This window comes from Aethalodelphis obliquidens, unplaced genomic scaffold (assembly GCF_003676395.1).
Source record: "Aethalodelphis obliquidens isolate GAN/ISIS:26980383/991018 unplaced genomic scaffold, ASM367639v1 scaffold25, whole genome shotgun sequence".
NCBI lineage: Eukaryota > Metazoa > Chordata > Mammalia > Artiodactyla > Delphinidae > Aethalodelphis > Aethalodelphis obliquidens.
In genome coordinates this window covers 6,174,450-6,201,659 of record NW_020837969.1, presented here as the reverse complement: position 1 = coordinate 6,201,659, position 27,210 = coordinate 6,174,450, and the positions used below count along the sequence as shown (strand labels likewise).

Below are 27,210 nucleotides of genomic sequence, written 5' to 3'. Positions count from 1 at the left end.
AGTTCATCGTGATAGACATTTGTTTTACTGCTGTTACATGAACTACTGCCTCTCAAAAATGTTTTAAGACGATGATACAGGCTTGCCTTGGAGACACTGTGCGATCAGCTCCAGACAAGAGCAAAAAGTGAACATTGCAATAAAGCAAGTCACGCGAAAGTTCTGGTTTCCCAGTGCATATAAAAGTGACGTTTACACTATGCTGCAGCCTCTTAAGTGTGCAATAGCATTATGTCTGTCTAAAAAGTGTACAGACCTTAGTTAAAAATGCTTTACTGCTAAAGAATGCCAAACATCATCTGAGACTTCAGTGAGTCCTGCAGTAACATCAAGGTCACTGATCACAGAGCACCACACCAATATAATAATGATGAAAAAGTTTGAAATATTGCAAGAATTGCCAAAATGTGACGCAGAGACATTAAGTGAGAAGACGCTTGAAAAAATGGCGCCAATAGACTTGATCAATGCACAGCGTTGCCACAAACCTTCAATTTGTGACAAACTCAGCATCTGTGAAGCGCATAAAGTGCAGTCCAGTAAGTCGAGCAGGCCTGTGTTTCAAACATTTTCATGTCAGATCAGCCTGGCTGGTTCTTCTGAAGACTGTCAAAAGTCATCACAAATAAAAAAGTCTGAGCAAACGTCACAGCCGAGAGAAGCTTAAGGAACCATTCTGAATAAACGTGATGTGGTGTGTGTACTGGATGGGGTTCTGAAACAGTAAGGGTGAACCTAGGGGAATCTGAATAACGTGGGCGTTAGTTAATAATGTATCAATGCTCACAAGTCGCGTCAAATATGGCAGTGGTGCACGATGGTAAGAGAGTAAGTGGCGCAAGCAGCTTACTGAAGGGTGAGACAGCTGTAAAGTGCCTTGCGAAGCTTTCAGAAACGCACCAACACAGAGATTTGCTAAGACTGGCAGAGTGTTCCGTGTGTGTGGGTTTTTTATGTTTCGTTTTGTTTTTGGTTTTTCTGGCTCCAGTGTTTAAGGAGATACCTCTCAAATCACAAGGTGACCATTAAGCTAATAGAACAGAGACCTCAGTGGCATTCATGACAAAACCTTTTACAGGAAAAGTTCAGAAAATCAGTAAATAAACAACTAAGCCCAGACCACATAAAGTGTCAACAAATCCCAGGAAGGCAGGAGAATCTGATTTCTAGGTACATTATAATGTTCAAAATATCTAGTATTCGACAAAAATTGTCATGCAAAGAAACAAGAAAGTACAACCCATCCTCAGGGAGAAAAAAAATTAACAGATACTGTACCTGAGGGAGTACAGACATTGGACTTGACGAGAGACGAGACAAAGGCTTTACACAACTGTCTCAATGATGCTCAAAGAACGAAAGGAAAGCAGGCAAATGACGCTTCACTGAATCAAGAGTTTCGGTAAAGAGACAGAAATTATAAAATGGAGCCAACTAGGAATTCTGGAGTGGAGAATTGCTATGGGTTTTTACCTCTATGTTTTATATTATATAAAATACTAATAGAGGGCTGCAACATCAGACTTGAGCAGGCAGAATAAATAACCAGTGAATATGAAGAAAAAAATCCGCTGAGATTATCAAGTAGTGTTTTATAAATGAGTCAAAGGTGGTCCTTGTATATTGGGCCTCTTGTTTACGTCTTCACAAGAGACTAGGCCCATTAGCTCAAAAGCCCATCAGTGCCAAATTTAAATTTTTATATACTGAATTGTCTTAAACATAACATAGCTCAAATGAGATTTTTAACCATTTAGAGCCTGCCTGCTGTGCATACCCTGTGAAAATGCACCCAACATTTGACCAGCTGACCATAGATAAGCTAAACTATGGGTATACAAGCCTCTAAGCTGCTGCTGGCCTTTTATAGTCCTCTGACCAAGAGACTCCCCATCTTTGGGCTGAGAGACTTCAACTGGACAATGAAACCACCACCCCTTTCCAAACACCTTCTCCCCCAGGTGTTCCCTTGTTATCTTCCTCTTCCTGGTGGTGGTCCCGCACTCTATCCGCTGGAAGGAGTTATCCTTGATAGGGAAGGTGCACCTTTGTGCCACCCAATACATCTCATTCTGTGATGCCACCCCTCTGTGGTCATGACTTTATGTGATCAGTCCTGAAATCCCTTGATCTCACTGAAAATGCCCAGCACACTCACATGCATAGGTCAGTGTAGACGCCAGTGTGACATGAGCTCCTCTGAGAAGGGAGTGTGCACATCATTCCTGGGGGTCCCAGCACCTACACAGGCCCTGCCCCAGCAGCACCAGGCCCTTCCCTCCTGGAGACACAGGCAGAGGAGGTGATTTCTGACTAAGCCACCAGATAAGTCTCAAATTCAGCTGTGGCCCAGGATCACAGCTGAAGTCAGCTATAGCTTTAGGGTAAATTATGTATGTCCTAAGCAGATTAAATGTAATAGTAATACAAATCTATTATATTTTTAAGTGATGTGAAATATTTCAATATAAAAATGAGGTAAGGAAGAGTGGTGTTTCCAGATCTCAATTTATAAAAAATATTATCTATTTGCAAACACAAAGTGCCTACTACCTGCAGTAACAACTTGGTGTATACAGTATCAACTCAGCAGTACTCACTACAACTCTAAGAGAGAGGCACGAAGCTTACTTCTACCTTAGAATGGAGGAAACGGAACCACAGAAAGGTTCAGTAACAAGGTCTCATGGGCTGTGACAGTGGAAATAACCCATGGCGGGGGGGTCTGTCTTCCAGATCTGAACTTCTGACTAGTTTGTTCCACTTGACCCTTGTTCACACTTCCATGTGTCCCTGCCTGCTCACAGCCAATACCCCTCCAGCCACAGCACCAAGATGTTCAATTTTGGTTGGTCATCATCCTCGCACACGACTGTTTCCACCCTAGCTGAACAGTAGAATCACTTTTTTTTTTTTTTAATGATGATGTATTGGTTTCACCCTGAGATGTGCTTATTTAATCAGCCTGTCAAGCTATGATTTGGGGATTGTGCTAGTTTGGGAAGAGCACAAATCAGCTGAGTGATCTCTTGAGAACACTTCCCTTGAGGTTTAGGTTCAGTATGGAAGTCTGTTGAAGGGCAACACATTTCCAAGCCCTAGGCGCAAAGCAGGACAGACCTGCTTTGAGAGAACTTTCATTTTGCTTGGGGAAAAGAGCATTAATAAGACAGGCTTGTGTGGTGTCTGATAGGTTAGGGAATATTATATTGCTGGGGTCTTCTTTTCAGGGCTGCTCTGTGTGTGTGTGTTGGTGGGGAGGGCACAATAATGGCTCTGTTTGGGAAGCAGGTAGGTGCGTAACTCAGGACTCACCTCAATAAGATGTGGGATGGCGTCATACGATGAGCTCCTGCCCCCAGCTAGCTCAACTCAGGCGCTTCACGGAAAAATCCAAGGAGTGTTCTTGGCCTGGAACAGCAGAGCTGCCCGTCTCTCTGGCCCCGCGGAGCTGCCCAGGGGCAGACACAGGCTGGGGACTACCCCGTGGTTTACACTAGACGTCCATGATACTGTCCACCTGGTAGGCCAGGGTCATGGCACATTGAGAAACCAGCCAGTGGGGTGAAGGCCTCTGTTGTGTCACCATCAGTGCATAGATGAAACAGCTGATGTTGGTGGGAAGCTGGAATGAGTGGAGGTGAGCTGTGTGGAAGGGGCTGTGGAGAAAGGGAAGACAGAGAATCGGGCCGAGTCTCCCCGACACGCCATGGAGTGCAGACCCAGATCTGTGTGCTGCATGGAGAAAACTACAACTTTACCAACAGACTAGACTTTTCAGCAACCAACTTTATTGTTTAAATATTTACAAATAATCTGTTGGAAAAATTTGAATTTCTTACAAAATTCTGCATTCAGTATTCCCAGATCACCTTACTGTTTGCATTTATATGTCAGGTTTTTCCCCATAAATAGTTCTCTCAAAGTTCTGAATTATTTGCTGAATTGTATGTTAAAGGCTCTTTTAAAGGGTTTTTCACCCGCTCAACTTAGCTTTTCTGAATGTGAAGTCTAGATGAAGTTTTCGCCACACTGATTTTAGGACTGCTGTCTCCTCAGTGTGAGAACCTTAACGTTGATTATGAAATGAGAGATCACTGAAGTGTCATCCTTATTTCATGACACTGAGCGTGTTTTGTACAGTCTGAATCCGCACAAGTACCACAAGTGTGGCTCTATGAATAAAGGATTTCTCATGATTTTACACTGAATCACTTCTCCTGGATGAATGCCTTGGTATTCCTTAAGAGCCTTCATCCTCTTACTTCCTGTTGTAGTGGTTATTCATTCCTTCACTGAGTTTTCTCGTGCACATCAAGACTGTGCTTGGCTGAATGTTTGTTCACAGTGATTAGACCTAGGGGCTCTCCCAAATGGAGTTTTCCCATGTTGTTTCACCATGAACTATAAATGAAAGCATTTGCACATTGATGGCAGACCTGGATCCTCCCTGATGCAAGTCCCCTAGTGTGTTTAAAGTTTAGAGCTGTTGTTATTATTGACAGTATGAGTTCTCTCATGTCATCTATGGTCAGACCACTGACTGAAGGTTTTGCCACATAAATATCACACATATGGACCCTCTTCCATATAAATTTGCATATGTCAAGTTGAATAAGGATAACTGAAGGATCTTCCCCATTGATTACAGCGTTTTCTTCGATGTGAGTCCTCTGGTGTGTTTAAATGTTAAAGCTACGGTTGAAGTCTTATCCACGTTTGTTACATTTATAATACCATGTCATCTGAGGTCAGAATACTTACTGAAGGCATTCATAATTTTCTCTCCATTGTGGGTTCCCTCATGTCGTCTAAGGGCAGAACACTGGCTGAAGGATTTGCCACAAAGATGACACTCATACGGTTTCTCTCCAGTGTGAGTTCTCTCGTGTCGTCTAAGAGCAGAACATTTACTGAACGCTTTCCCACAGAGTTGACATTCATACGGCTGCTCTCCAGTGTGTGTTCTCTCATGCTGTCTGAGGTTAGAGGACTGACTAAAGGCTTTCCCACAGAGATGACATTCATATGGTTTCTCTCCGGTGTGAGTTAGATTGTGTTTTCTAAGGTCAGAGCTTTGAATAAAGGCATTCCCACAGATATGGCATTCATACGGTTTCTCTCCAGTGTGAGTCATCTCGTGTCTTCTAAGGCTAGAGCAATTACTGAAGGCTTTCCCGCACAGATGGCACTCACACGATTTACCTCTAGTGTGGATCTGCTTATGTTGATTAAGGTATGATTGGTCACTAAGGGATTTTTTACACTGTTTGTTGATACAGGGTGTCTTTTCCATGTGAGTTAACAAATGTTGACTCAGTGTGGAGCTATGAGTGAAATCTTCTCCCAAATCATTACATTCGAAGGGATCCTCTGGAGTGTGAGATACTTGCTTTTGGGAAGGAGATAAAAGGCTATTAACGGTTTGTCCACATACATACAGTCTTTTCTCTACACGTGAATCTAAAACAAAGCATTCAGTGAGAGTCTCCATTTAAAATCCTTCTGACATGACCTGCATACGCCTGATGTGTTACTCCCTGCAGACACAAAGGCTTTCTCTTTATAGCCTCCCAGCTGCAGAGGTTATAGGCTAATTTTGAAGACTGCAATATGTTTCAAAGACTAGGCATATGAGCAATGTTTATACAGTTGCCCCTTTTTTTTAAGATCTGAGGTTATGGTTTTGAGCTCAGGTTAATCTCTGCACTAAATTCAAACCACCCATAACTTTTTGCTCAGAAATAGCTTAATCCCAACTTAATGTAAATCAGGCTATTGTGCTCAATTACTAACATTCCATTGCCAGGTCTTTAATTTGGATGACCAGGGTTAACACTCAGGAAACTTACCAGTGGGATGATTGTAGATGTGTCTTTCCTGCTGATATGCTGTGTGGCTAACATTTCTTTAAGGGCACTTTCCCTGCCTAAAATAATTGAAAAAAAAAAAATTAGAATGCCATTAGGGGAATGAAAATGTTGAAAAGCTCCAAGACCTTTATGAGTATGTTTCAAAAATTGGTACTTCAATAGGGAATACTCTAGGAAACAGAAACACATTATAGGGCATTGACAATTAGTAAAGATTTTCAGGACTGAAATATGAAAATATTAAAATGGAGATGAGATGTTGGGTAGAGAGAGGGAAAACCTTCAAAGGGGAGGATGAGAACAAGAGTTATTATGTGAAAGTTTAACTTTCCCTAAAGCCCAAAAAAGGTAATGGCAGGAGTACACATGAATGTGACTGAAATATGTAAGGAATAATAACATCTAAAGAATTTTGCCCCAATGTCGTTCACCTACGTTTTAGAAAACCTCACTCACTTAACAAAATCTTCAGTTGATGTTTCTAAGTACATACTCACTCACTGACTAGGCACCTCCTCATACTGAAGCACAGGCTGCTGCTGCATACCTGGACTGTGGCTTTGGAAAAATCCTCTTCCTTCAATCCACAGCTCTTCACCTTGGTCCAGCTGGAAAATCACATCTGATTTGCAATGCTGATACCCTGTTCATGGAAAAAAGGTGGATTTTGAGTTCTGTGCTAATAAAAGGGCATTATCATCAAGTTCAGGACACGCTACTGAGGAAGAACAAGGAGACCACTGAAGTTCAGCCCAGGCAACAACACCATGAGCAGAGGAAACACTGAAGTACAGATCATGTGACCAAAATAGTGAAGACCTCTGGATGCTGATGTCCATGGCCAAGTTCGAAGACAGAACACAGAATCCTCAGTCTTTTAAAAAATGGAGAAATTAAATGTCTCCACCGTCGGTTGAATATTATCTTCAAACAGACGCCAGTAAACATAAGTCCCACAAGAATAATCAAGGTTTTGCTATTTTCTCTAGTCTGCTGTCAAGCCTCAGCATAGTGACTAGAGCAGAATATTTAGAAAATATTTACTCAATTTATTTATGCATTCAAAAACATTCATTGAGTTCCTGGGTCTGTTCTGAGTGTTAGAGATTGAGTAGCAAGAAAGACATTAAATTGTGGTCAAGACTACATTTTAGTGGGGTGACAAACTAGATGTAAGTAATATATTAAACAACTTTCTCTCATGTAGTTATAAGGTCTATGAAAGAATCAGGACAGGGAGTGGAGTGAGTATGCAGAAGCTGTTCTAGATACTTATCGACTGAATCAATGAATACCTACCTACCTACCTACCAACCTACTTACCTACCTACCTGCATACATACATAAATGTTGACAGACTCACCCACGGAGACCAGATGACTGATGTTCTCCAGCATCACATCTCTGAACAGCTTTCTCTGGGATGTGTCCAGCAGGGCCCACTCTTCCTGGGTGAAGCTGATTGCTACATCTTCAAATGTCACTGATTCCTAAACATGGATATTGTGGTTTAGACAGAGCAGCCCCTACTAATGTCCAGAGCAGGAGGGTTGATGTGGCAGCACTGAGGAAAGGGGTGGAGAAGCTGGGTGTACAGAAAGATCAAACGGAGTTTGGGGTTCCCATCAGTTCCTTCTCAGTGCTGAGCTGGCAACTGCTTTTCAATATATCACACAGATATGCACAGTCTGAATTAATAAAACTTTATTATAAAGGAATATCACACGAAGTGTGGTGTAATTAAAAAAAAACCTGGAAATCTGCCCAAAAAACTGGTAATTGTGAGTTCAGACATGTGATTAAAAGCTGCATTTGAAAATTCATAAAACTCTTCCTGATTAATTTCCAATAACTTATTGACACATCCAAGGCAAACGATAACTATGATTTGCCACCTTTTTTTTTTTTTTTTTTTTGCGGTACGCGGGCCTCTCACTGCTGTGGCACAGGCTCTGTATGCGCAGGCCCAGCGGCCATGGCCCATGGGTCCAGTGGCACGTGGGACCCTCCCGGACCGGGGCACGAACCCGCGTCCCCCGCATTGGCAGGCGGACTCTCAACAACTGCGCCACCAGGGAAGCCCTGATTTGCCACTTTTAAACCATAACTGTAGTTGTATCATTCCCCTAAATGAACTTCAGACTCATCTATTAAATGGTTTAATAACCTGTTATGAGTATTGAAAGATCCAATGAAGTAATGAAGTTCTCCCTACCTAAGTAAACATGTATTAAATACAAGCCTTAGTCTATTACTTATTAAAATGTCCGAGAACCTTGAAACCGTCTCCAGCATTATTCAGAAATGAACAAGTTTCATACAGGACTTGGTATCAACAGGCGTGGTCTCACTGAACTCTACAGAACTTGGGCGTTCATAAGAAGGTATGAGGTCAGATGGTCCAGCAGCACAAGCCGGGGGGACTCTGGGGTGGCTGTGCTGAAGGACAGACCCAGCCTGACCCGTCCCTCTGGTGGGAGGACCCCCACTCTCAATGTTTTCTGGGACCTCAAACACCAGTCCTTACTGTCACCTTTCTTTAGCTTGTCTCTCTGCGGAAGGATAACAGAAGTCTCTTGACTGGTTTTGATCTATCTAGTTCTTTAAAACTTTCCACAGGGTCTTAAATTTTACTCTATTCCTCCTCAATATGGAGCCACAATTAAGGAAATAATACTCCCTATACATTAATTCCAGTTACCAAAAATGAAAAAAAGCGTTAATTTTCTTTTTAAGAAGTTCGTAAAAGAGCATATATATTCTATCAAAACTTTAAAATTAGAAAAAAATAAATGAATGATCCCTCATGCCTCCTTTGGCCTCAGCTTCTCTCGTGCTCCCTTCACAGCTCACAGCCCGCACCCAGGACCTGTGAAGACAGGACTGACTGAACCCACCTGATGAGACCTTGGCCTGCCCACTGGACTGTAATGTTCTCCTCCTCCCTCCTCTCTATTCACCACAACCTTAGACCACGATAGCCACTAATGTGATTAACGACTGAATTATTCCCCAATGAGACCATGGACAGATGAGAGAAAGAAAACTTCTCTCACCTCTTCTGTAAATACACAAGCTTAGCAGAGGCTGGAATAAAGGAGTGTGATGTTAGGAAGGATACTAGTTATTAAGGAGTTCTTGACCCATGACAACCATCCCAGAGTCCTGGGGAAATTTCACTGGAGCTCAGATCCCTGAATGTTTCTTGACTGCACTTAGAACATCCATGCAAGTAAGAGAAACCTGCCCATCTGCTGTCAGCAGCAGTGTGTGCAATTCCAGCAGAAAGAGTCACTGCTTACTCACCAATGGCTGCATTGTCAGTAACTCAGCTGCGAGCAGTCTTTCTCTGGGTTTTCACTCACAGACAGTCCAAGCACTAAGCCGGCAGAGCTGCGGATGGAGAAGAAGCCGTGAGACTCCAGTCCTGTGCACACCTTCATGAAGCCCCAAACCTTCACCTGGATGTGACGCCCAGTCTAACCGACAAACATGCAGTGCACACCCTACTGGAAACACACAGAGGCCTCTACTCCTCTCCCAGGGTCAAAAGCAAGAAGACTTTAACTGTGGTTGTTGATTTAAAAAGTAGAAATACAAATAACTTACAGACAAGAACATGGAAAGTATTGAGCTTCATATGTTAATTAGCCTGTGGTACCCAGAGTTATTCAGTTCTCTCCCTGACTCCAAACCAGTGACCCCTGACCCACGCTGCACATAGATTTTGGTTCCCACCTGCAGGCAAACACTGGGAATTCTCAGATTTCATTATTCTGACTTACACACTGGCAGGGGTTCCCCAGCATTCATGGCAGTGCTCCCTTAACTCTGCTGGATCTGATCCCCACGGACGTGGAAGTCAATCAACTAAACGTCTGTTTTATGAGGGAGTTAACTTAAGGACTTATTCCACTTGGAGGAACCGTGGCACCCACCCTTCCGGTCTCGTCCTTAGCATCCGCTGCTCCAGAAAGAAGCAGGGGTACACGAGCCACAGTGTTCCGCTCGTGGACTGTCTCGAGCCCTCTGTGTCAAGGATGGCTGGGCTAACTCCAGCTGATCATCTTAGTAAAGGGGTAGCTGAAATCCTTGAGATCATGTTCTGCATTAATCTTCATTAGCTGCAATATCCCTGCATTTCATTATACACAAACACACGTATGTGTACATGCATATATATATATATATATGTGCACACAAATGTGTGCAAGAGACACACAGAGAAAGCATTTATAAAGTGTAAATTCTCCCCTGAAATACCAATAACTAAATATACTTCATGGGAAAATGATGATAATGCATCATAAACAAAAGCAGGATTAACTCACCCATTTGTACCTGAGGTCCAGAAAAAGAAAAAAACAAAGTTTGTATCAAACATGACTTAGTGCTTGGATATTTACGTATATCCACTCATTTAGGCCTTAAAATAAAGCTGGCGATTTTAGTTTGTTTACCAATATAACAAATGACACACACAGAAGAGGTCCAAAAAATTAATCGTATAACAAAGTCACAGCTAGAAATGACGCGTCTATAATTTTAATTTTGTTCTGCCTGTCTCCCATGCTCATATTCCTTATGCAGTACACATCATATCCAGGTTTTACCTGGAATACTTCCTCTGACATTAATCAGGAGCCCCAACCTGTAACTACAACCCCTCTGCCTTCTGATACCCCAAAGTCAGGTCCTCTGCCACATGGGGACCCCCAATGTACTTGTTTCACTTCTCAAACATCAAGCTACATCTCTCTACATTTTTCCTGCTCAGTTTAATCCACACTTACTCATTTCAACAGGCACTTACCAAGACCAGAACACTTTCTATGTCCCTTGGACTATTAACCGGATTTCCCCATCAAAATCCCAATAGCAGGTGACTCCTTGTACCTGCCTTTTCCATGACTGCATCCGACACACACTACTACTAAGTGGACCCCTGTCTAAACACAGAATCACCTACTCCTAGTTGTTTTCAAATATATCTGGCAACTCTACTATGTTTGGCAAAGTAAAACAGAAACATTTCAAATATTTGCTCCATAAATATTTCAAATTGTCACCATGCCTTTTGAATCTACACTCTTCACATTTCAAAAGATGAGGTTATTTCCTACTACACATAGTGTATTAGTTTGCTAAGGCTGCTGTAACAAAGTATCACAGACTGGGTGGCTTAAGCAAATTTATTTTCTCACAATTCTGGAGGCTCTAAGTCCGAAATCAAAGTGAAGCCAGGGTTGGTCTCTTCCAAGGCCGCCCTTCCTAGCTTCCGGATGGCTGTCTTCTCCCTGTGTCTTCCCACTGGACATGTCTGTGCCATAATCTCCTCTTCTTGCAAAGACACCAGCCAAATTGGATTAGGGCCCATCCTAAGAACCTCATTTTAATTTAATCACCGCTTTTAAGGCCTAATCTCCAAATACCATCACACTCTGAGGTCTGAGGATGGCTTCAATATTTGACTTTTGGGGGCACACAATTCAGTTCATAACACAGACGGATTACATGATGTGACGAAGTAACTCGGTTCACCATCATGATCGCTACAGATATTCCTACATTCCTACCCCTGGGCTACTCCTTTTCTCCCTTCAAATTGACGGGTCATGCTGCCTCTAGTCTAGCGTCTCCAGCTGAACTCCTTTCTCTCCTGTTTTCTTGTTCTCCTTTACCGGACACCTGTCCATCAGTCCCCTCATCAGTTAAGCTCATTATGTCTCTTTTTACTTGAAGCAAAAATCTCCCCTGAACCTATTTTTTCTCAAGTCCCTGCCCATCTATCCTCCCTTCACCATCAAGCTGGAAGTACAGCCGTCAGCCCCTCACGTCCTCCTCTCCCTTGACTTGCAAAGACCCTCAACGTTTATCTCACGCATACATATTGTTAATATCACCAAGTATCTCCCCACAGATAGAGTCTTCCTTGAAAACAAAAGTTGAAACTTGACCTCCTTTCCGGAACTTTTTCCTAGCCTAAACTGAAACCTCATTCTCCTGTCTTCGATCTACTCTGTCATCAGTCCTCTGCAAAGAATTCCTCGGTCCTACTGGAGTGTCTCAAGACTTAATGGGAGCTCCTGTTCTCCTCTCACACATTTATTCAATTGCTCTCATTTCTTCTACTGCTATCTCTGTTGAAAATGACCAGCTTCTTGTCTGGATTCCATTTCTGTGCTATCATCTCTCCTTGCGAACTTACATACACCTAAAACGAAATATTTCTCAGGACAACACCTCTGCCCCTCCAAATACAAAAATCACTCCTCCTCTAGTCTTCAGTCTTAGTTAACGGCTCCACCAGACATCCTGGCATTGATGTGTGCATGACCTGGCTGAGCCCACACACATACTGCTGTTCTCTCTACACTGGGGGACTGGTATCAACCTTCATTTCCACCCAATCCACACACACAACCTTCCCACCCATACACAATTTATGTCAGCATCAGTTTAAATCTCAACTAGCAGGAGACTTTCACTAAACTCCAACCAAGTTAAAACCTTTCCCTTCCCCTCTGCCCTAACTTACACAGAACTCTACCACTCCTTGAGGCCATTCACCTAATTAGTCATTAGATATTTATATATGCTCTGCCCTCCCAGTGGTCTAAATCTACCTATACATGGTAAGATTAGGCAAGTTCACCTCTGACCATTACATATGAATTATAAATACAGAGAAACTCTATGTCCACAGTAAGGAAACTTGCCCCAAGTGGCTGCACTCATGTGATCCATCATTTCCTGATTATAAACTCTTCTGAAATAACGGAGTCTGTCTTTCCTGACAAAAATTCTCTCTACTACTTACCCAAACCCATGGAAAAGCCAAAGAAGCCAACTCTTTATTGAGGATGCATTCACCACCCAAACGAACTCAGAGTTTCTTTCTCTCTCTAGATAAACCAGCTTTTCTTGGCAAGCCCTCTTTGTAAGCAGCTGATAATCTCATCAATCATGTAAATCGAAAGACACACCCTGATTAATTTGCATGCCAAGTCAATGTAGATCTAATCAAGGCATGCCTTTTTTTTTTTTTTTTTTTTTGCGAGCGGGCCCCCCACCGCTGTGGCCTCTCCCGTTGCGGAGCACAGGCTCCGGACGCGCAGGCTCAGCGGCCATGGCTCATGGGCCCAGCCGCTCCGCGGCATGTGGGATCTTCCTGGACCGGGGCACGAACCCGTGTCCCCTGCATCGGCAGGCGGACTCCCAACCACTGCGCCACCAGGGAAGCCCAAGGCATGCCTTTTTTAATCAAATATTTTCTCACTAATTAGGTAAATCACATATATGGAATTAAGGAAAACAGATGATATCCTTTCATTCTTTTTCTAAAAATGCTTTATTTTTTTAGAGTTGTTTTAGGTTCCAAGCAAACTGAGCAGAAAGTACAGACAACAAAGTCTATGGATAACTCTTATGGAAGATCTAAGAAGCCCTCTACCCAAACGTGTCATCAATATTGATCACATATTAGGTAACAGGAGTATTCTTATAATCTTGCCATTTATTCATTTGCCATTATTATTTTTTCTTTTCTTCTGGCCACGGCACGTGCGGCTTGTGGGATCTCAGTTCCCCGACCAGGGACCGAACTTGGACCCTTGGCAGTGAGAGTGCAGAGTCCTAACCACTGGACCGCCTGGGAATTCCCTCATTTGCCATTATTATCATCACTTTTCCTTTCATGAAACTGACCTGGAAAGGATTCATGTGACTTAACAAAAACTATGCAGCATATAATTGGTTGAACTACGTTTCACGCTCACGTGTATCTGGCTCAAAAGTCTGTTCCCTGACCACAGTTTCATGTGAGTTATGTCCTCTCATGGTTCGGTGTGCAGGTGAGGGCGGTGAGGATAGGCCTGAGTTACCCAGGGGCGTCGCCTCCACCACCTGGCAGGCAAGTGTGGCCTGGAATTGAAAGTGACCGCACAGCGTAGCAGCGCCTCCTGCAGAAGAGCCCCGGCATCCTCCCTCCCCTGGCCTGAGGTGTGGACTTCCAGGAGCTGCAGGACTTGGAATCTGGCATTCTGAGGCCAACAGAGAGGATGTTAGAAGCAGAGAGGAAGTCTTCAGTGCTGGGAGGAATATTTTAGTTCCAGTTATAGCAGGGAATCCATCCTTTCTAGTTGAGACAATACTTTGGTTGTTGAGCCCACTCTCATACTGAGCTTCTGAAGATGCTGGGCTACTGCCTGCAGGAATCCACCTGACAAAAAGGAGTTCACCAGTTTTAGGCTGTGGAGTCAATCAACTTCAGAGAGAGCCATCATGAGCCCCTAGTCAGGCACGAGGGGAATGTCCACCAACTCCAGGAAACACAGAGCCTGCAGCCTGGGCAGGTTCATCATCTGCCTGCCTTGGAAGGTAAGAAGAGGGTCCAGGACAAGGTTGTGTTAGAAAAGCAGTGGAGAGAAGTCACTTTCCTTGAAGATCCGTGACTCTGAAATTTCACAGTTGTATAGTTCCACACTTGTGAGGACTGGGCAAGTTTGGTGATCGGGAATTTCCTCAAGTATAGAACATGCAACTAGAGTTCAGTTTGGTGAGGGTACCTCTTCCCAGCTTCCTTAATTAAAGCTGGAACGATTTCAGAAGGCTTTATGCTTCAGATCATGTAGAGCCCCACACTCAGTGACTGGAACCCTGCTCTCACGTGTCTCTGGAAGAGATGCCTGACAACCAGGGCCTCTCCCTGCAACACCCAAGCATTCCGATGATCAAAGGACAAAAATCAACTGCGTTCAACCTGAATCAGGGAGTGGAATGACAGATATTCAGGGCCCCTGGACATATCAAAGCTCACTGAGCCGTCATATATACCTGCTCCAAGGAGCCCAGCATGGGTTTTGTGTAAGAACTGCCATGCCCGGTTTACAGCAGAGACCCTCAAGCATTTTCCCAAATAGAGGCCATACGTACCTTGTAAGGTGTCAGGTACACATCTCCATAGTGCAGAATGTTCAACTAGCATCTTCCAAAGCTTACAAACTCTGCAGAGAGAGAAAACTGACATTGATCTTGGAAACTGACGCGAGCCCATGGTTTCCCCTCCTAGGCCCCTGCTGTCCTCCTCCGTGACCACAAGGCCAGTGAGTGGTTGGAAGCCCTGCTCCAGTTGTGCCCCAAGCTCTTATCCCAGTGTTTCCGTTTTAGTGCACTTGGACTGGGTCCTATGTTCTACACCCCTCAAACACCTGCCTCTACCCCAAGCTCTGAGGTACCTGATCTTCAGAATAGTGAGGACGCCCCTCCCCCAGACATGGGTCCATACCTGGAAATGTGAATCTTCTCTGTAACACACAGGAAGGAGAATGTCTTCAGCATCACAGAGACAAGTAGTGCCAGGGTGGTTCTCGAGCTTTGCTCTCTGCCCGTTGTATGCATGCACTCTGATGAGGAACTGGAACCTTCTAGGGTGAGTTGAGGGGACTGAGGAGGATCTAGAGGGTTATTTAAATGTCTGTGGGTGGGTGGGTGGCGTGATAGCTGGATTCTGGGCACTGTTTCTTCTTATTTTCCTCTGTGAGTCACCCAGCAGGGAGGAGAGTACTTTCAATCAGATCTGAAAGGAAAACCCCAGATTAATGCAAGGATCTGATAACTGGGGAAAGGTAGTCAATATCTAGGACAGTTCACAATCTCCAGGAGATACTCCATAAATACGGTTTGCCCACTGAGTTATCGAGAGCATATGGGAGAATCCAAGGACAAGGAAGGAAAATCTAGGAAGACTAATAAGGCACTGTCCATGGGATTACGTTAGGTTTTGACTTCAGGGCAGATTTAAATTGAAACACAAAATATTTTTTTTTACCTTGAGGATTTTTCTTCTAAGGACATACAGGGACATCCAGGGAACCACGATGCACATGAAACAGAACAGCCCTGTGAGTGGGAAGGAATGTACCTAGGTATCACTGTGCTTTGCCCACACTTCCAAATAGAAGGCATCAAAGAAGGTCATGAGTGGATGAGAACTGTAAATAAAAGCAGCCCCTCACTATAAAAAAATAAATACCAGGTCCCACAAACTTTCCAAATGTCCTGTGTTAAAGTCATTTCTTTGAGCCAGGAGGAGTTCCTGCTATTCTCTCCAAACTATTACCATGAACTGATGTGGCTTAAGGAGAACTCAACTCAATGAAAATAACTTGGAAAAAATAACCAAAGCAGTAACTATTAAAAGACTAAAGCATAAGAGAGGTTGGGGTAAAAAAAAATTGAATATTAATATTCAAGGAACCCTATGCCTTGGAGCAAAACATTATTTAAAAATTATCCAGGGGCTTCCCTGGTGGTGCAGTGGTTAAGAATCCACCTGCCAGGGCTTCCCTGGTGGCGCAGTGGTTGGGAGTCCGCGCCGATGCAGGGACACGGGTTCGTGCCCTGGTCCGGGAAGATCCCACATGCCGCGGAGCAGCTGGGCCCGTGAGCCATGGCTGCTGAGCCTGCACGTCCGGAGCCTGTGCTCCGTAACGGGAGAGGCCACAACAGTGAGAGGCCCACGTTATGCAAAAAAAAAAAAAAAAAAAAAAAAAGAGAGAGAGAAAGAATCCACCTGCCAATGCAGGGGAAACGGGTTCGAGCCCTGGTCGCGGAAGATCCCACATGCCGCGGGGCAACTAAGCCCGTGCACCACAATTACTGAGCCTGCGCTCTAGAGCCCACAAGCCACAACTACTGAGCCCACGAGCCAAAAATGCTGAAGCCCACACGCCTAGAGCTCGTGTCTGCAACAAGAGAAGCCACTGCGATGAGAAGCCCACGCACCACAACTACTGAGCCTGCGCTCTAGAGCCCACAAGCCACAACTACTGAGCCCACGAGCCACAACTACTGAAGCCTGCACGCCTAGAGCCCGTGCTCCGCAACAAGAGAAGCCACTGCAATAAGAAGCCGGCGCACCGCATCGAAGAGCAGCCCCTGCTCGCCGCAACTAGAGAAAGCCTGCATGCAGCAACGAAGACCCAATGCAGCCAAAAATAAATAAATTAATTAATTAAAAAAAAACTATCTTTTAAATTAATAAACTATTAAAAAACTATCCAATAAGTTTAGTAATGGACTACAAACTATTAAAAAGCCTTAACAGAACTTCAAAGCATAATTACAAAAATGAAAGAGATTATAAGACAACAGAAGAAAGAAAAATGACTTGACAGAGCTCCAAAACTTCCAAAGTAAAGTAAATTAAGATTAATAATTTAAGAGAAAAGACCACAGTGGGAGATAAGAGAAAGGAAAATGACAATGCTAAAAAGTCATTAATTTACATGGATGACAGGCTTTAAAATCAGCAAAAGAAAAAAGAATTAAGTAAGTAAGGATTAAGTAAAAACTACTGAAAGTCTTAGAGAGAAACTGAAAGATGTGAAAGACATGTCAACCTATAAAATCCATGTTAATGGTAAAGATAACAAAGGAAATGATATGACAAAATAATGTTATGATTTAATTCAATAAAGAAGTATAAAACATACAAAAAAGGAATACATAGAACAATACAGTATAACAGAGACAGAATGCAGAATGATGGTTGACAGGAGACGGGGAAGGAGGGAACAGGAAGCTATCTATTGTTTAATGGATTTAGTTTCAGTTTTGCAAAATGAAAAGAGTTCTAGATATGGATGGTGGTGATAGTTTGGACAACAGTATGAATAAACGTAATACCACCTAACACCACTGAACTGTACACGTAAAATGGTTAAGATGGTAAATGCTATGTGTATTTTATCATAATTAAAAAAAAACTGAAAAAAAATTAGGCTGGAATGCTCTCTGAGTGTTCTGCCAGAGACAGAATTTATTCCTTAAATTTCTCTATTGTTCCAATACAGGAATGAACCTCAAATTAATCAACCATTTGCTCACTGCTTGATTTTAAGTTGTCTTCTCCTGCCTCTTAGTGATGTCAACATGAATGAATACTTGGCATTCTTAATTAATAATGAGTTTATTACTTTGAGGGAGACTGGCAGAAGATGCATTCTAGTTGTGGGCTCATGTGTATTTTAAAAGTGAACAGATATTGCCTGGTTGCTAACCCCCAAATGTAGCACACTTTTGTTCTATCTGCAACGTATGAGAATCCAGTTTTCTTTCATCATATGAAGTAGGATTTTTCACTTTGTTCACGTTACCAGTCAGAGAAGATTAAGCAAGGCATGTTTACATAATTGTATCATTGTTTCAATACTTTGCCCTCCCACTGTCAGATAGACAGCTATTCCCCTGTGTCCATATCTATATGTCTGTGCACCTTCGTATGTTCACAGAGGTACATCCATTTCTTTGAGCACTTCTGGGCAATGAGTGTTTATATGCTATGCCTGTTTTGGAGGAGTTTTTACAGCAAGTTAATATGAGTTTCCTGCTTTCTGTAGTTACACCAAATTTCATGGCATTTTTAAGAAGACTCTCTGGCTCAACTTTATCTTCTTGTCCACAGAGTGCCACACGTTACTGCATCTTCCCTTAAACCATCCTTCTACCATGGAGGATCTCACGGAGTTCTTCATAAAGTCTATTCCAGGTAGAATGGGATCTAGCTCTGGCTCTGAATGGATTTTTTTGAGTGTCTATAGTTTATAAGTACACATATGATTAAAAATCTTTCCCATCCTCTGATTTGTTCATAGTTATTGCCCCCTTTTTCATCTGGTGTTTTATTCCCATGCTTCCTGCCAGCCAGAGGAAGGGAGATGACACCTTCCAGCAGCCCGAGGCAGAGATACTGGAACAGAGGTGTACAGATACTGAAGGACCCAGGAAGAGCAGATGGCAGACAGGCAGCCAGAACTCAGGGCTGAGAGTGCTGGGGCTTAACATTCCTCATAGGGGAGCAGGGATCCCTGCCTTCCAGGGAGACTCCTGCCAGATGTCCAGGGGATGGGATGGGGCGGCAGGGAGGCCCTGGACCTGGGCTCCTCTCTTCCTGGAAAGTCTCACCTGCAGATGATCTCCTAGGAGCCCTTGCTTTCACCTATGCCCCACTTCCGGTGTTTCTTTTTCTCTTTTGCTGCTTGTCCTTCACCTTCAGAGAACACGTTTCAAGGAGCAGACCTAGGACTCTGATTAGAACCACCCCAAGTCCTACTGGGTATCTGATCACTCATTCACTGAGGTCTGTAGTCTATTCTCCCATCTCCTTCAGTTTCTTCTTATTATTGCTCTTGTCATAAGGACCATTTTCATTATTGATGTTAATCACCGTGATTGTACTTATTACAACAATTATGATTTATCACTCTTGTTAAAAAACACTGAATCAGCTTTCTCTATCCACGCAGGGTACTGAGTTTACTGAAGCGGACTACAGAGGGTTCCACAAAATACAAACACACAGATGCTTTCAAGTCATTCCCAGTGCCCTTTCCAGAAACGAGTGTCCACAAATTTCCCAAGTTTGTCTCAGGAGGCCTGGAGTGGCCATTCTGACAGGAGAGACTAGATGAGGACATTCTGGCCTGCCTGAGCCTCTAGAAAACATTCTAAGTCATCTTGGGGACCAGCAACCATTTGAGCCTGCCTGCAAGGCCTGGGGAGGGAGTCCATGGCTGGCCAGGCTCAATGAACAACTTCCTAAGACCCCTCGGAGGCCCTGGAACAGGTACAAGAGAACACGCGTGGAAAGCTAAAGAGGAGGTCCTTGCTGCCTGGAGGCTGTGCGGTATTTTCTGAGTGTGCCCAGAACCAGGCAACTGCTCACGCCCGCTACAGTCCTGCAAGCACAGGAGGGCAGGGAGGGACCATCCAGTTGCCCACCAACTGTCCCAGGCTCAGAGGCAAGATCCCAAAGTAATGATACATACCTCTAGGCTGTAGGGTGGGGCAGTGGCAGAAAGCGCAGCGCGACGGGCTGAGAAAGTGCTCTAGTCTTATCGTTCAGAGCAGGTGGAGCTTTGCAGGGCTAGTGGGCAGGGCATGGTCCCTGAGTCTGGCCTTCTTCCCAGGAGGCCAGATTCCCTGGAAGACACATACACACATACTTTAATGAACGTGTGTGTATATGCGTGTACATCCAAAATGTAGAGACTTTTTATCCCCACTTATTCCAACGTAGAGACTTCAGTACATCCAGTGCACACATCAAATTTGACTTTGTAATTAGCCACAGAGAAAATTTTAGCTAAATGCAAAACAGAATATATCAAATAGGCCACATATGCTTACCACAGTAAAATGAAAATGAAAATAAGCAATAATCAGGTAGTACAAACAAAACTAACAATCTGAAAGACAATGACAGTTTAAACAACAGGGTTACAATACAATCGAATGACCATTGCCAATTCGAGTCATCATCACCATGAAGAATGAACATATCAACTCCATAGAATAGGGCCACAGTTGTTACCTGGAAAAAGTGTTTAACTTTAAATACACTTAATAGAAGCAGAGAGGGCTTGTTCAACTTTATAAACCAAGAGAAAGTAAAAGGAAACAAGAGTGAGTTGACATTTCAAATTGTTACAAATTAAAAAGATAAAGTTAAAAGAAACAAAAGCTTAAAGACGAAAACGGAGAAACAGATTTGACAGAAATCAATGAAAGTTTTGACAGTCAAATCAAGGAATTAATAAAGACACATGGAAAGCTTCTTTCCCAGCCAAAATCAGCCTTGAGATCCTCCCTCGGTGCGGAGGGTGTGCCTCTCATACCAGCTCCCTACGCCTCAGTCACACACAGGAAGGGACTCACTAAGTGGCGAAGACCGTCCCCTGCAGCCAGTGAAACCACAGGGACTCAGAAGTGTTACACAGGAGACGGGCAGACGGGTTTTTCCATTTCCTCAGAACGCCCTCCCATCCTACGGAAGCCCACATACTCCGTGGCAGCAGTGAGCGTGAGCGGCCCCACGGTCTCCTCCGTACCTGCTGAGCACAGGGTCACCTCGGGTGAGGACGGGAAGACGTTTCCCTTCCCCTTGTTCCCGAGCTTCTCAGTCTCCCTCCCATCCCCGGCTCCTTGGCCCTCGACAGCATTCTTGCTCTTTCTTCCGGCTCCCTTCAGAATCAAGTGCCCTCTTCTCCCGCCTCACTGGAGACAGACTTTTGATCTTCGCTTAGTTTGTGAAGTCCGGGCCCTCCCTTGTCGAGTGGCCTTGTGACCCCCTGCTGGGTTGGAGCAGGCAAGGGGGTCAGCAGGAAAGGCCGGCAGAGAGGAACCAGGTCTGTCCTCACAGGAATGACACGGCCTGGATGAGACAGTGCAGGGTTTGCCCTTCTCACCCCTGCCTGCCCCTAAAAATCACATTTCCTATTCCTGAGCAAGAGCCACTTCCTTTCACGATTTTAATCGCAATAATCTCAAGTATTTGACTCCTCTTTTCCAGAAAAACATCACATTAAAACCATCAAAAAATGACACGGGGCTTCCCTGGTGGCGCAGCGGTTGAGAATCTGCCTGCCAATGCAGGGGACACGGGTTCAAGCCCTGGTCCGGGAAGATCCCACATGCCACGGAGCAACTAAGCCCGTGAGCCACAGCTACTGAGCCTGCGCTCTAGAGCCCGCGAGCCACAACTACTGAAGCCCGCACACTCTAGGGCCCATGTGCCGCAACTACTGAGCCCGTGTGCCACAACTACTGAAGCCCGTGTGCCTAGAGCCCGTGCTCTGCAACGAGAAACCACCGCGATGAGAAGCCTGCGCATGGCAATGAAGAGCAGCCCCCGCTCGCCGCAACTAGAGAAACCCCACGTGCAGCAATGAAGACCCAACGCAGCCAAAAATAAAATATAAAAAGAAATTTATGATCTTAAGAAGACCTAATTGGTAGCACTGGAAAACACGAAAGGAGGTCACAATGGAAACAGCTCAGCGATTTATTCACCAGGAACAGAAGGGCTCTCTTCCAACTACTTCTGAGGACAATCCAGCTCACCCTTGATCACTTTCAGAGACACGACAAAGGGAATATATACTTGGCTGGAAACTTCAGTTCACAGCCCACTAAGTTAAAAGCTCATAAAAGGGGATAAAGATGTTGAATATCACACTAAGTGGTTAATCTAGGTTTTGACTGTTGACATAGAAAATTACCGATATCCTTAGTAAGAACACACTAAAATAGTGTAAAATTACTTGCTAAGCACTGAAGAATATTTTCAACATGTGATGAAGACTGGAAAACCACTGAGACCTCATCATCGTAATCTGACACAATACCTGTAAACGGGACTGTAAGCTGGAAATTTAAAAACACAGCTAATGAATCCGGGATCTACCTTTCTCTTGCCCCCGCCGCTACTGGTGCTCGTAACTCCCTCCCCGTCTCTGCCCTCTTCCATCTCTGCTGATCCTCTTTTGGTCTATTTTCATTTATTCCCCTGCTGCCCAGGTCATTCTCCTTCACTCTTAGCGGGTCTTTTCAAGCCCATGGGACCCACTCCCCCAACCTCAGTTCACCCCTGCTTTTACTATCTCACTCTGTCTCCCTGGTTCTCCCTTGATCTCGCTCCTTTCTCGTCATCCCCCTGCCGCACCTCTGCAGTCGCAGGAATTGAATGCAGCAGCCCCTGCACAGCAAGAGCACGCTTTCCAGGGCGGCCCCGGGAATGTAAACACACCCTGCAGGCACGGCCGGGTGGGATGGGATTCGAGACCGCGGGGTGTCACGGGGCGGGGACGGGTGAACGCCCCCAGCGCTGGGCTCAGGGGCCTCTCTGAAGAGGTGACTGTGACGGGAACGCCTGGAGAGCGGCAGGGCTGGGCCCCAGAATGGAGCCAGGATGGGGACGCACATTCAGGAGAGGACAGGGGGCTGCAGGACGCAGGGTCGGGAGGAGGCGGGACGGCCCGACACCGCCCTCCAAGGCCGGAGAATACACACCGAGAGGGACCTGACAAGGCGCGGGGTGGGGAGCGAAGACGGTGAGAAGAACCGGGGCAGAAAGGTCGGGCGAGGACCAGCCGCGCAGCGATTTTACCGGAACAGATTCAGGTCCGGCCCCGGCAGCAGAGCTCCCCCCGACTAGGCGGGGCTCCCCGCGGGCGGGGACGGTAGCGGTCGAGGGGCCCGGGACTCCGGGTGTGGAGGACGCGGCGCTGAGGGCATCCACGAGAGAGTTTGAACGAGAAATACTGAAACACACGCCAGGTAACGGTCCTTCGGGCCAGAAGAGCTGCTTCCGGCTCGGCCGGAAATTGCGAGGTCGGGGGGCGGGGCCAGGGAGGAGGGGCTTGCGTGGGGCCGTGACCTGCGCCCTCCGCCCCGCCCCCAGGGAGTTTCCGGTCAGTGGGTACAGCCGCGCAGGGAAGTTGACTCTCCGCGTGGGCGGGAGGGCGTCCCGCGTCTGGCGAGGGGCGGTGCGCACACCTTCCTTCAAGTAAGATGTTGACGGTGCTTCAAGGTAAAAGCTTAGAGTTGGGAGGCCACTTGTGCTGAATGCGGAGACCTTTCCTTCTCAAAAAATAGAAAATGATTTAAGTCAAAAATCCCTTTTGGGAGCGTGTCCTGTGAGTCCTGTGATACATTTGAGACGTGAAGGACATCCCACACATTGCTTAAGTCGTTATTGTCTTAATATATTGTAATTTCAGAGTTTTCTTTATAACCGCAGTTACCTGAAAGTATTTTTTATTTATTGTTTTTAAAGTATTTTTAATTTGAAAAATGAGATATTTTATTTTAAATATTTATTTATTGTTATTTTTGGCTGCGTTGGGTCTTAGTTGTAGCGTGCGGGACCATTCATTGCGGCGTGGGCTCTCTAGTTGAGGCACGCGAGCTCAGTAGTTGTGGCATCCCCTGCATTGGAAGACAGAGTCTTTACCACTGGACCACCAGGGAAGTCCTAAAATGAGATCTTTTAATCTATGTTTTCGTCTTCTATTTCCTTTTTTTAAATTTTTGGCTGCACTGGGTCTTCATTGCTGTGCATGGGCTTTCTCTAGCTGCGGCGAGCGGCGGCTACTCTTCATTGCACTGCGTGTGCTTCTCATTGCGGTGGCTTCTCTTGTTGCGGGGCACGGGCTCTAGGCGGGCGGGCTTCAGTAGTTGTGGCACCAAGGCTTCAGGAGTTGTGGCTCACGGGCTCTAGAGTGCAGGCTCAGTAGTTGTGGCGCCCGGGCTTAGTTGCTCCGCAGCATGTGGGATTTTCCCGGACCAGGGCTCGAACCCGCCGCATTGGCAGGCGGATTCTTAACCACTGTGCCACCAGGGAAGTCCCCTCATTTTCTATCTGAATGCTTTGTGTCAAGTATGGATAATGAGGCTTGTAAAAAGTGTGCTTTTTAGGAGATATGTGGATTTTGCTTTTAACTAGTGAAAAATCAATTTTTATTACTCCCAGATACCTTTGACTGGAATATCTGTTCTCTCATGTGAACATCAGAAAGCATAGTAAAACTGTATTTTCAAATTTCAGTTGCCTCATTTATACCCTTAATATTTTTAATGTGAAATATGTGAGTTAAAATCTCTTCTATTTTCTTTGAAAATTCTGAAGTTCACACTGGAGGGAATTTGGCAAGCCTGAATTCCAGCTATTCATGCTGCAGCAATTTCTCAAAAGATTATTTCCATAGAAAAACCCATCTGGTTCTCCTGTGACTAATACAAGTTTCTTCAACTTTTAAGTTTGTTTGTTTTTAATAGTAGATATATGGACTCAAGTGGATTTAACTTCTAGAAGCTAACATTCTCTTAGGCAGGGGAACAGTGAACACCTTGGGGCTCATATGGGGGGAAGAGGTGGGAAGCCCCGCCCATTGGTCCTCCAGCTCTCCAGGGCTGCGATCACGATCACGTAACCTGAGCTCAGCTCACTCCTGTCAGATCTGTGGGAACTGGACACAGATTAAGGAGCCAGGACTGTATAGGATTTGGGGGTCAAGGAATCCAGGTATCTGAGTAACTTCTGCCCACGGCCTTAGTCAGTAGACCAGATAAATGTGCTCATTCCTGAGTAGTGTTCCCAAAAACCTATAAATGTCCTATTTTTGTCCCTCTCCTCTCCACTCCACTTGGCTCTCTCATCAGATTTGCTTTTCTGCACAGGAGGGCGGGGAGACCTGAGGGAACCTTAAAACATGAAGGTCCTCTTTCTGTTCGCTGTTCTCTTCTGTTTGGTCCAAATGAACTCAGGTAAATATCTCCTGGTTAAGGTAGGAAGCTGCTCCCAGCCAGGAGGGATGAGCTGGGAGAGCCTAAGGAAGGCAGTACAGGAATTTCATTGATTTGTGTGTCCGTGGAGGGGGGATTGGGTGTGTATCTGTGTGTTGTTGGGTGCAGGTGGACCCCTTTGGGGCTCAGCTCTGGACCATTTTGATCTCCCCTATAAAGAGGTTTTTAAAAGCTAAGTATGAGTTTTCAGGGTCATAACCCAAGTCAAAGGGTCAACTTTGTTCCGATACAAATAGGAAGCATTCATCACAGTCTGAGAAAAGTTTGCGGAAAGAAATGACAGTCATACAGATGTCAGAGCTGGAAGGGAATGAATGCTCTTCTATGGAAACCCCACACTTTACAGAGAGAGGAAACCACGCTCCCGAGAAACGCCACTGTCCTGCGGTGCAATTGACAATCACAGTCATAGCAGTTTATTCATCCTGACACTGGCATTCCTCCAGCTTTCACAGAGAGCCGATTTTACAGAGGAAAACTGAGCCATAGCCAGGTAAATGAGTTGTCCAAGGAGAAATCATTAGTTACCGGAAGAAGGAAGGCCAGTCCAGGTCTCCAGATCCCTAGTCTGTGCTGCTTTGATCTTCATTAGATGTGCAGCCCATCTCTTCACTCGGCTGTCCTCCCCAAAAAGCCATGACAGAGCTGAGATGACATGGCATCAGAGAGTACACCCCATTTGGAGCTGAGATATTGCGCAAGGTTGTTTTTTAAATCATGTAAGACCAACACGGTGGGTGTTTTGGTTTTCTGAGTCATGATAGATTGGCATTTGCAGACCTGACATAAGACCTTTCTTTCAACCATCTCATTCCCAAATAGAAAACGCTTTCTTTTTTAAAATTGAGATATAATCAATATATAATATTACATTAGTTTCAGGTGTACAACATAATGATTCAATATTTGTAGATATTGCAAAATAATTACCATAAGAAGTCTAGCCAACAGCCATCACCACATGTAGTTCCATTTTTTTTTTTCTTGTGACAAATAGAAAATGCTTTCCTTATGGGAACGTTGGGTAGTTGTGCTTGACCTACAAGTCCACAAGTTATGGTGAGGAGAGCTCGGTTTTCTTTTCTTTTTTTCACTGTAGGCTGTAAAGCTGAAAATTAGGCCACAAGCTGAGAATCAGAACGATTTCCTATTTTCCTAGAGACCAAGACCCACCCATCCAATCATTCGACTCTGTTCTCCAAAACTCTCTCTGCTTCTCCCTGTTGCATTAGCTCACATCCATCACCAGGAAGCTTGAGAAGCCTGATACAGTACAATAACATATAAAAATATACGTATTATGTATATCTTCCTGACAAAATTTTGAGATATGGATTATTGTCCCTGTTTTAAAGCTAAGAAACTGAAGCCCAGTTAAACTGGAACCTGTCCAGACACTTCATTTTTTTAAGCATATAATAACCGTGTGGAGTTGGCCTGTGGGCTGGGGTCATGCTTTATTCTTTTGCTATGTGAACTAAATATCAGCTCTAATTTATTGTATCAATAGGGGACATTCCACCTGCAATTAGAAATGTTATCTGTCTCATGCAACATGGAACCTGCAGACTTTTTTTCTGCTATTCTGGTGAGAAAAAAGCTGAAATCTGCTCTGATCCCTGGAATAGGTGCTGCATACCACATACAGAGGAAGAAAAAATAAATAAATACAATAAACCAGAGATGGATGGTGGATCTAGCACCTAAAATGTAAGCTTCCAGAGGCAGATGGGATCTTGAGGTATCCTAAGGGCTTAGAAGAATGTGTGGCTTGTAGTAGGTGCTCAATAAATATTTGTTGAATGACTCCAGCGCCAGTGGTGAAGGTCTTATAAAAGATTTTTCCTAAAAGTTTACCTACTTTGTCTTTTTCTGTTTTTTTTTTTTTAAAGAGTCTCAGAGGGTCTTCCCTGGTGGTGCAGTGGTTGAGAGTCCGCCTGCCGATGTAGGGGACACGGGTTCGTGCCCCGGTCTGGGAGGATCCCACATGCTGCGGAGCGGCTGGGCCTGTGAGCCATGGCCGCTGAGCCTGCGGGTCCAGGGGCCACAGTGGTGAGAGGCCCACATACCGCATTAAAAAAAAAAAAAAAAAAAAAGAGTCTCAGAATTTTATAATATCCACCTCCTTTCCCTGGTCCAGGGACTGTCTCTTACCTACCCACAAATAGGGTAGACCAGAAACCAAGCTGAT

The 27,210-nt window shown here is 44.7% G+C and overlaps 2 protein-coding genes across 5 annotated transcripts; one reads left to right on the top strand and one right to left on the bottom strand.

Annotated features, from left to right (window-relative positions):
* Positions 1–3,775: 3,775 nt before the first annotated feature.
* LOC113628723 (zinc finger protein 596-like) lies at positions 3,776–23,043 on the bottom strand. Its single transcript, XM_027122530.1, has 9 exons — positions 22,725–23,043; positions 19,703–19,856; positions 15,160–15,450; positions 14,808–14,878; positions 9,180–9,266; positions 7,237–7,363; positions 6,421–6,516; positions 5,853–5,929; positions 3,776–5,392 (listed from the first exon to the last, which is right to left on the bottom strand). The coding sequence occupies exons 5-9, from the start codon at positions 9,189–9,191 to the stop codon at positions 4,742–4,744; spliced, it is 963 nt and encodes a 320-aa protein (XP_026978331.1). The 5' UTR covers positions 9,192–9,266; positions 14,808–14,878; positions 15,160–15,450; positions 19,703–19,856; positions 22,725–23,043; the 3' UTR covers positions 3,776–4,741.
* Positions 23,044–24,003: 960 nt separating this feature from the next.
* On the top strand, positions 24,004–26,830 carry SPAG11B (sperm associated antigen 11B). Of its 4 annotated transcripts, none has more exons than XR_003436204.1 (2): positions 24,004–24,980; positions 25,366–25,506. XR_003436204.1 is itself a non-coding variant. In XM_027122528.1 (2 exons), the coding sequence occupies exons 1-2, from the start codon at positions 24,926–24,928 to the stop codon at positions 26,724–26,726; spliced, it is 252 nt and encodes an 83-aa protein (XP_026978329.1). In that variant the 5' UTR covers positions 24,004–24,925; the 3' UTR covers positions 26,727–26,830. The 4 variants fall into 4 exon arrangements, 1 of the variants encoding a protein (XP_026978329.1); XR_003436203.1 differs by having other exon boundaries at positions 25,256–25,506; XR_003436202.1 differs by having other exon boundaries at positions 25,230–25,506.
* Positions 26,831–27,210: the final 380 nt, after the last annotated feature.

What these genes read in the sequence shown, in the direction of transcription:
- LOC113628723 (XM_027122530.1), bottom strand. An exon ending in TTTCCAAAGCCACAGTCCAG is followed by an intron (nt 5,930 to 6,420) that starts GTATGCAGCAGC and finishes CAATTATTTTAG; the next exon opens with GCAGGGAAAGTGCCCTTAAA. An exon ending in CATCTACAATCATCCCACTG is followed by an intron (nt 5,393 to 5,852) that starts GTAAGTTTCCTG and finishes CCTTCCCAAAAG; the next exon opens with CAAGTATCTCACACTCCAGA.
- SPAG11B (XM_027122528.1), top strand. Translation starts at nt 24,926, where the DNA reads ATGAAGGTCCTCTTTCTGTTCGCTGTTCTCTTCTGTTTGGTCCAAATG. An exon ending in TTTGGTCCAAATGAACTCAG is followed by an intron (nt 24,981 to 26,529) that starts GTAAATATCTCC and finishes TTGTATCAATAG; the next exon opens with GGGACATTCCACCTGCAATT.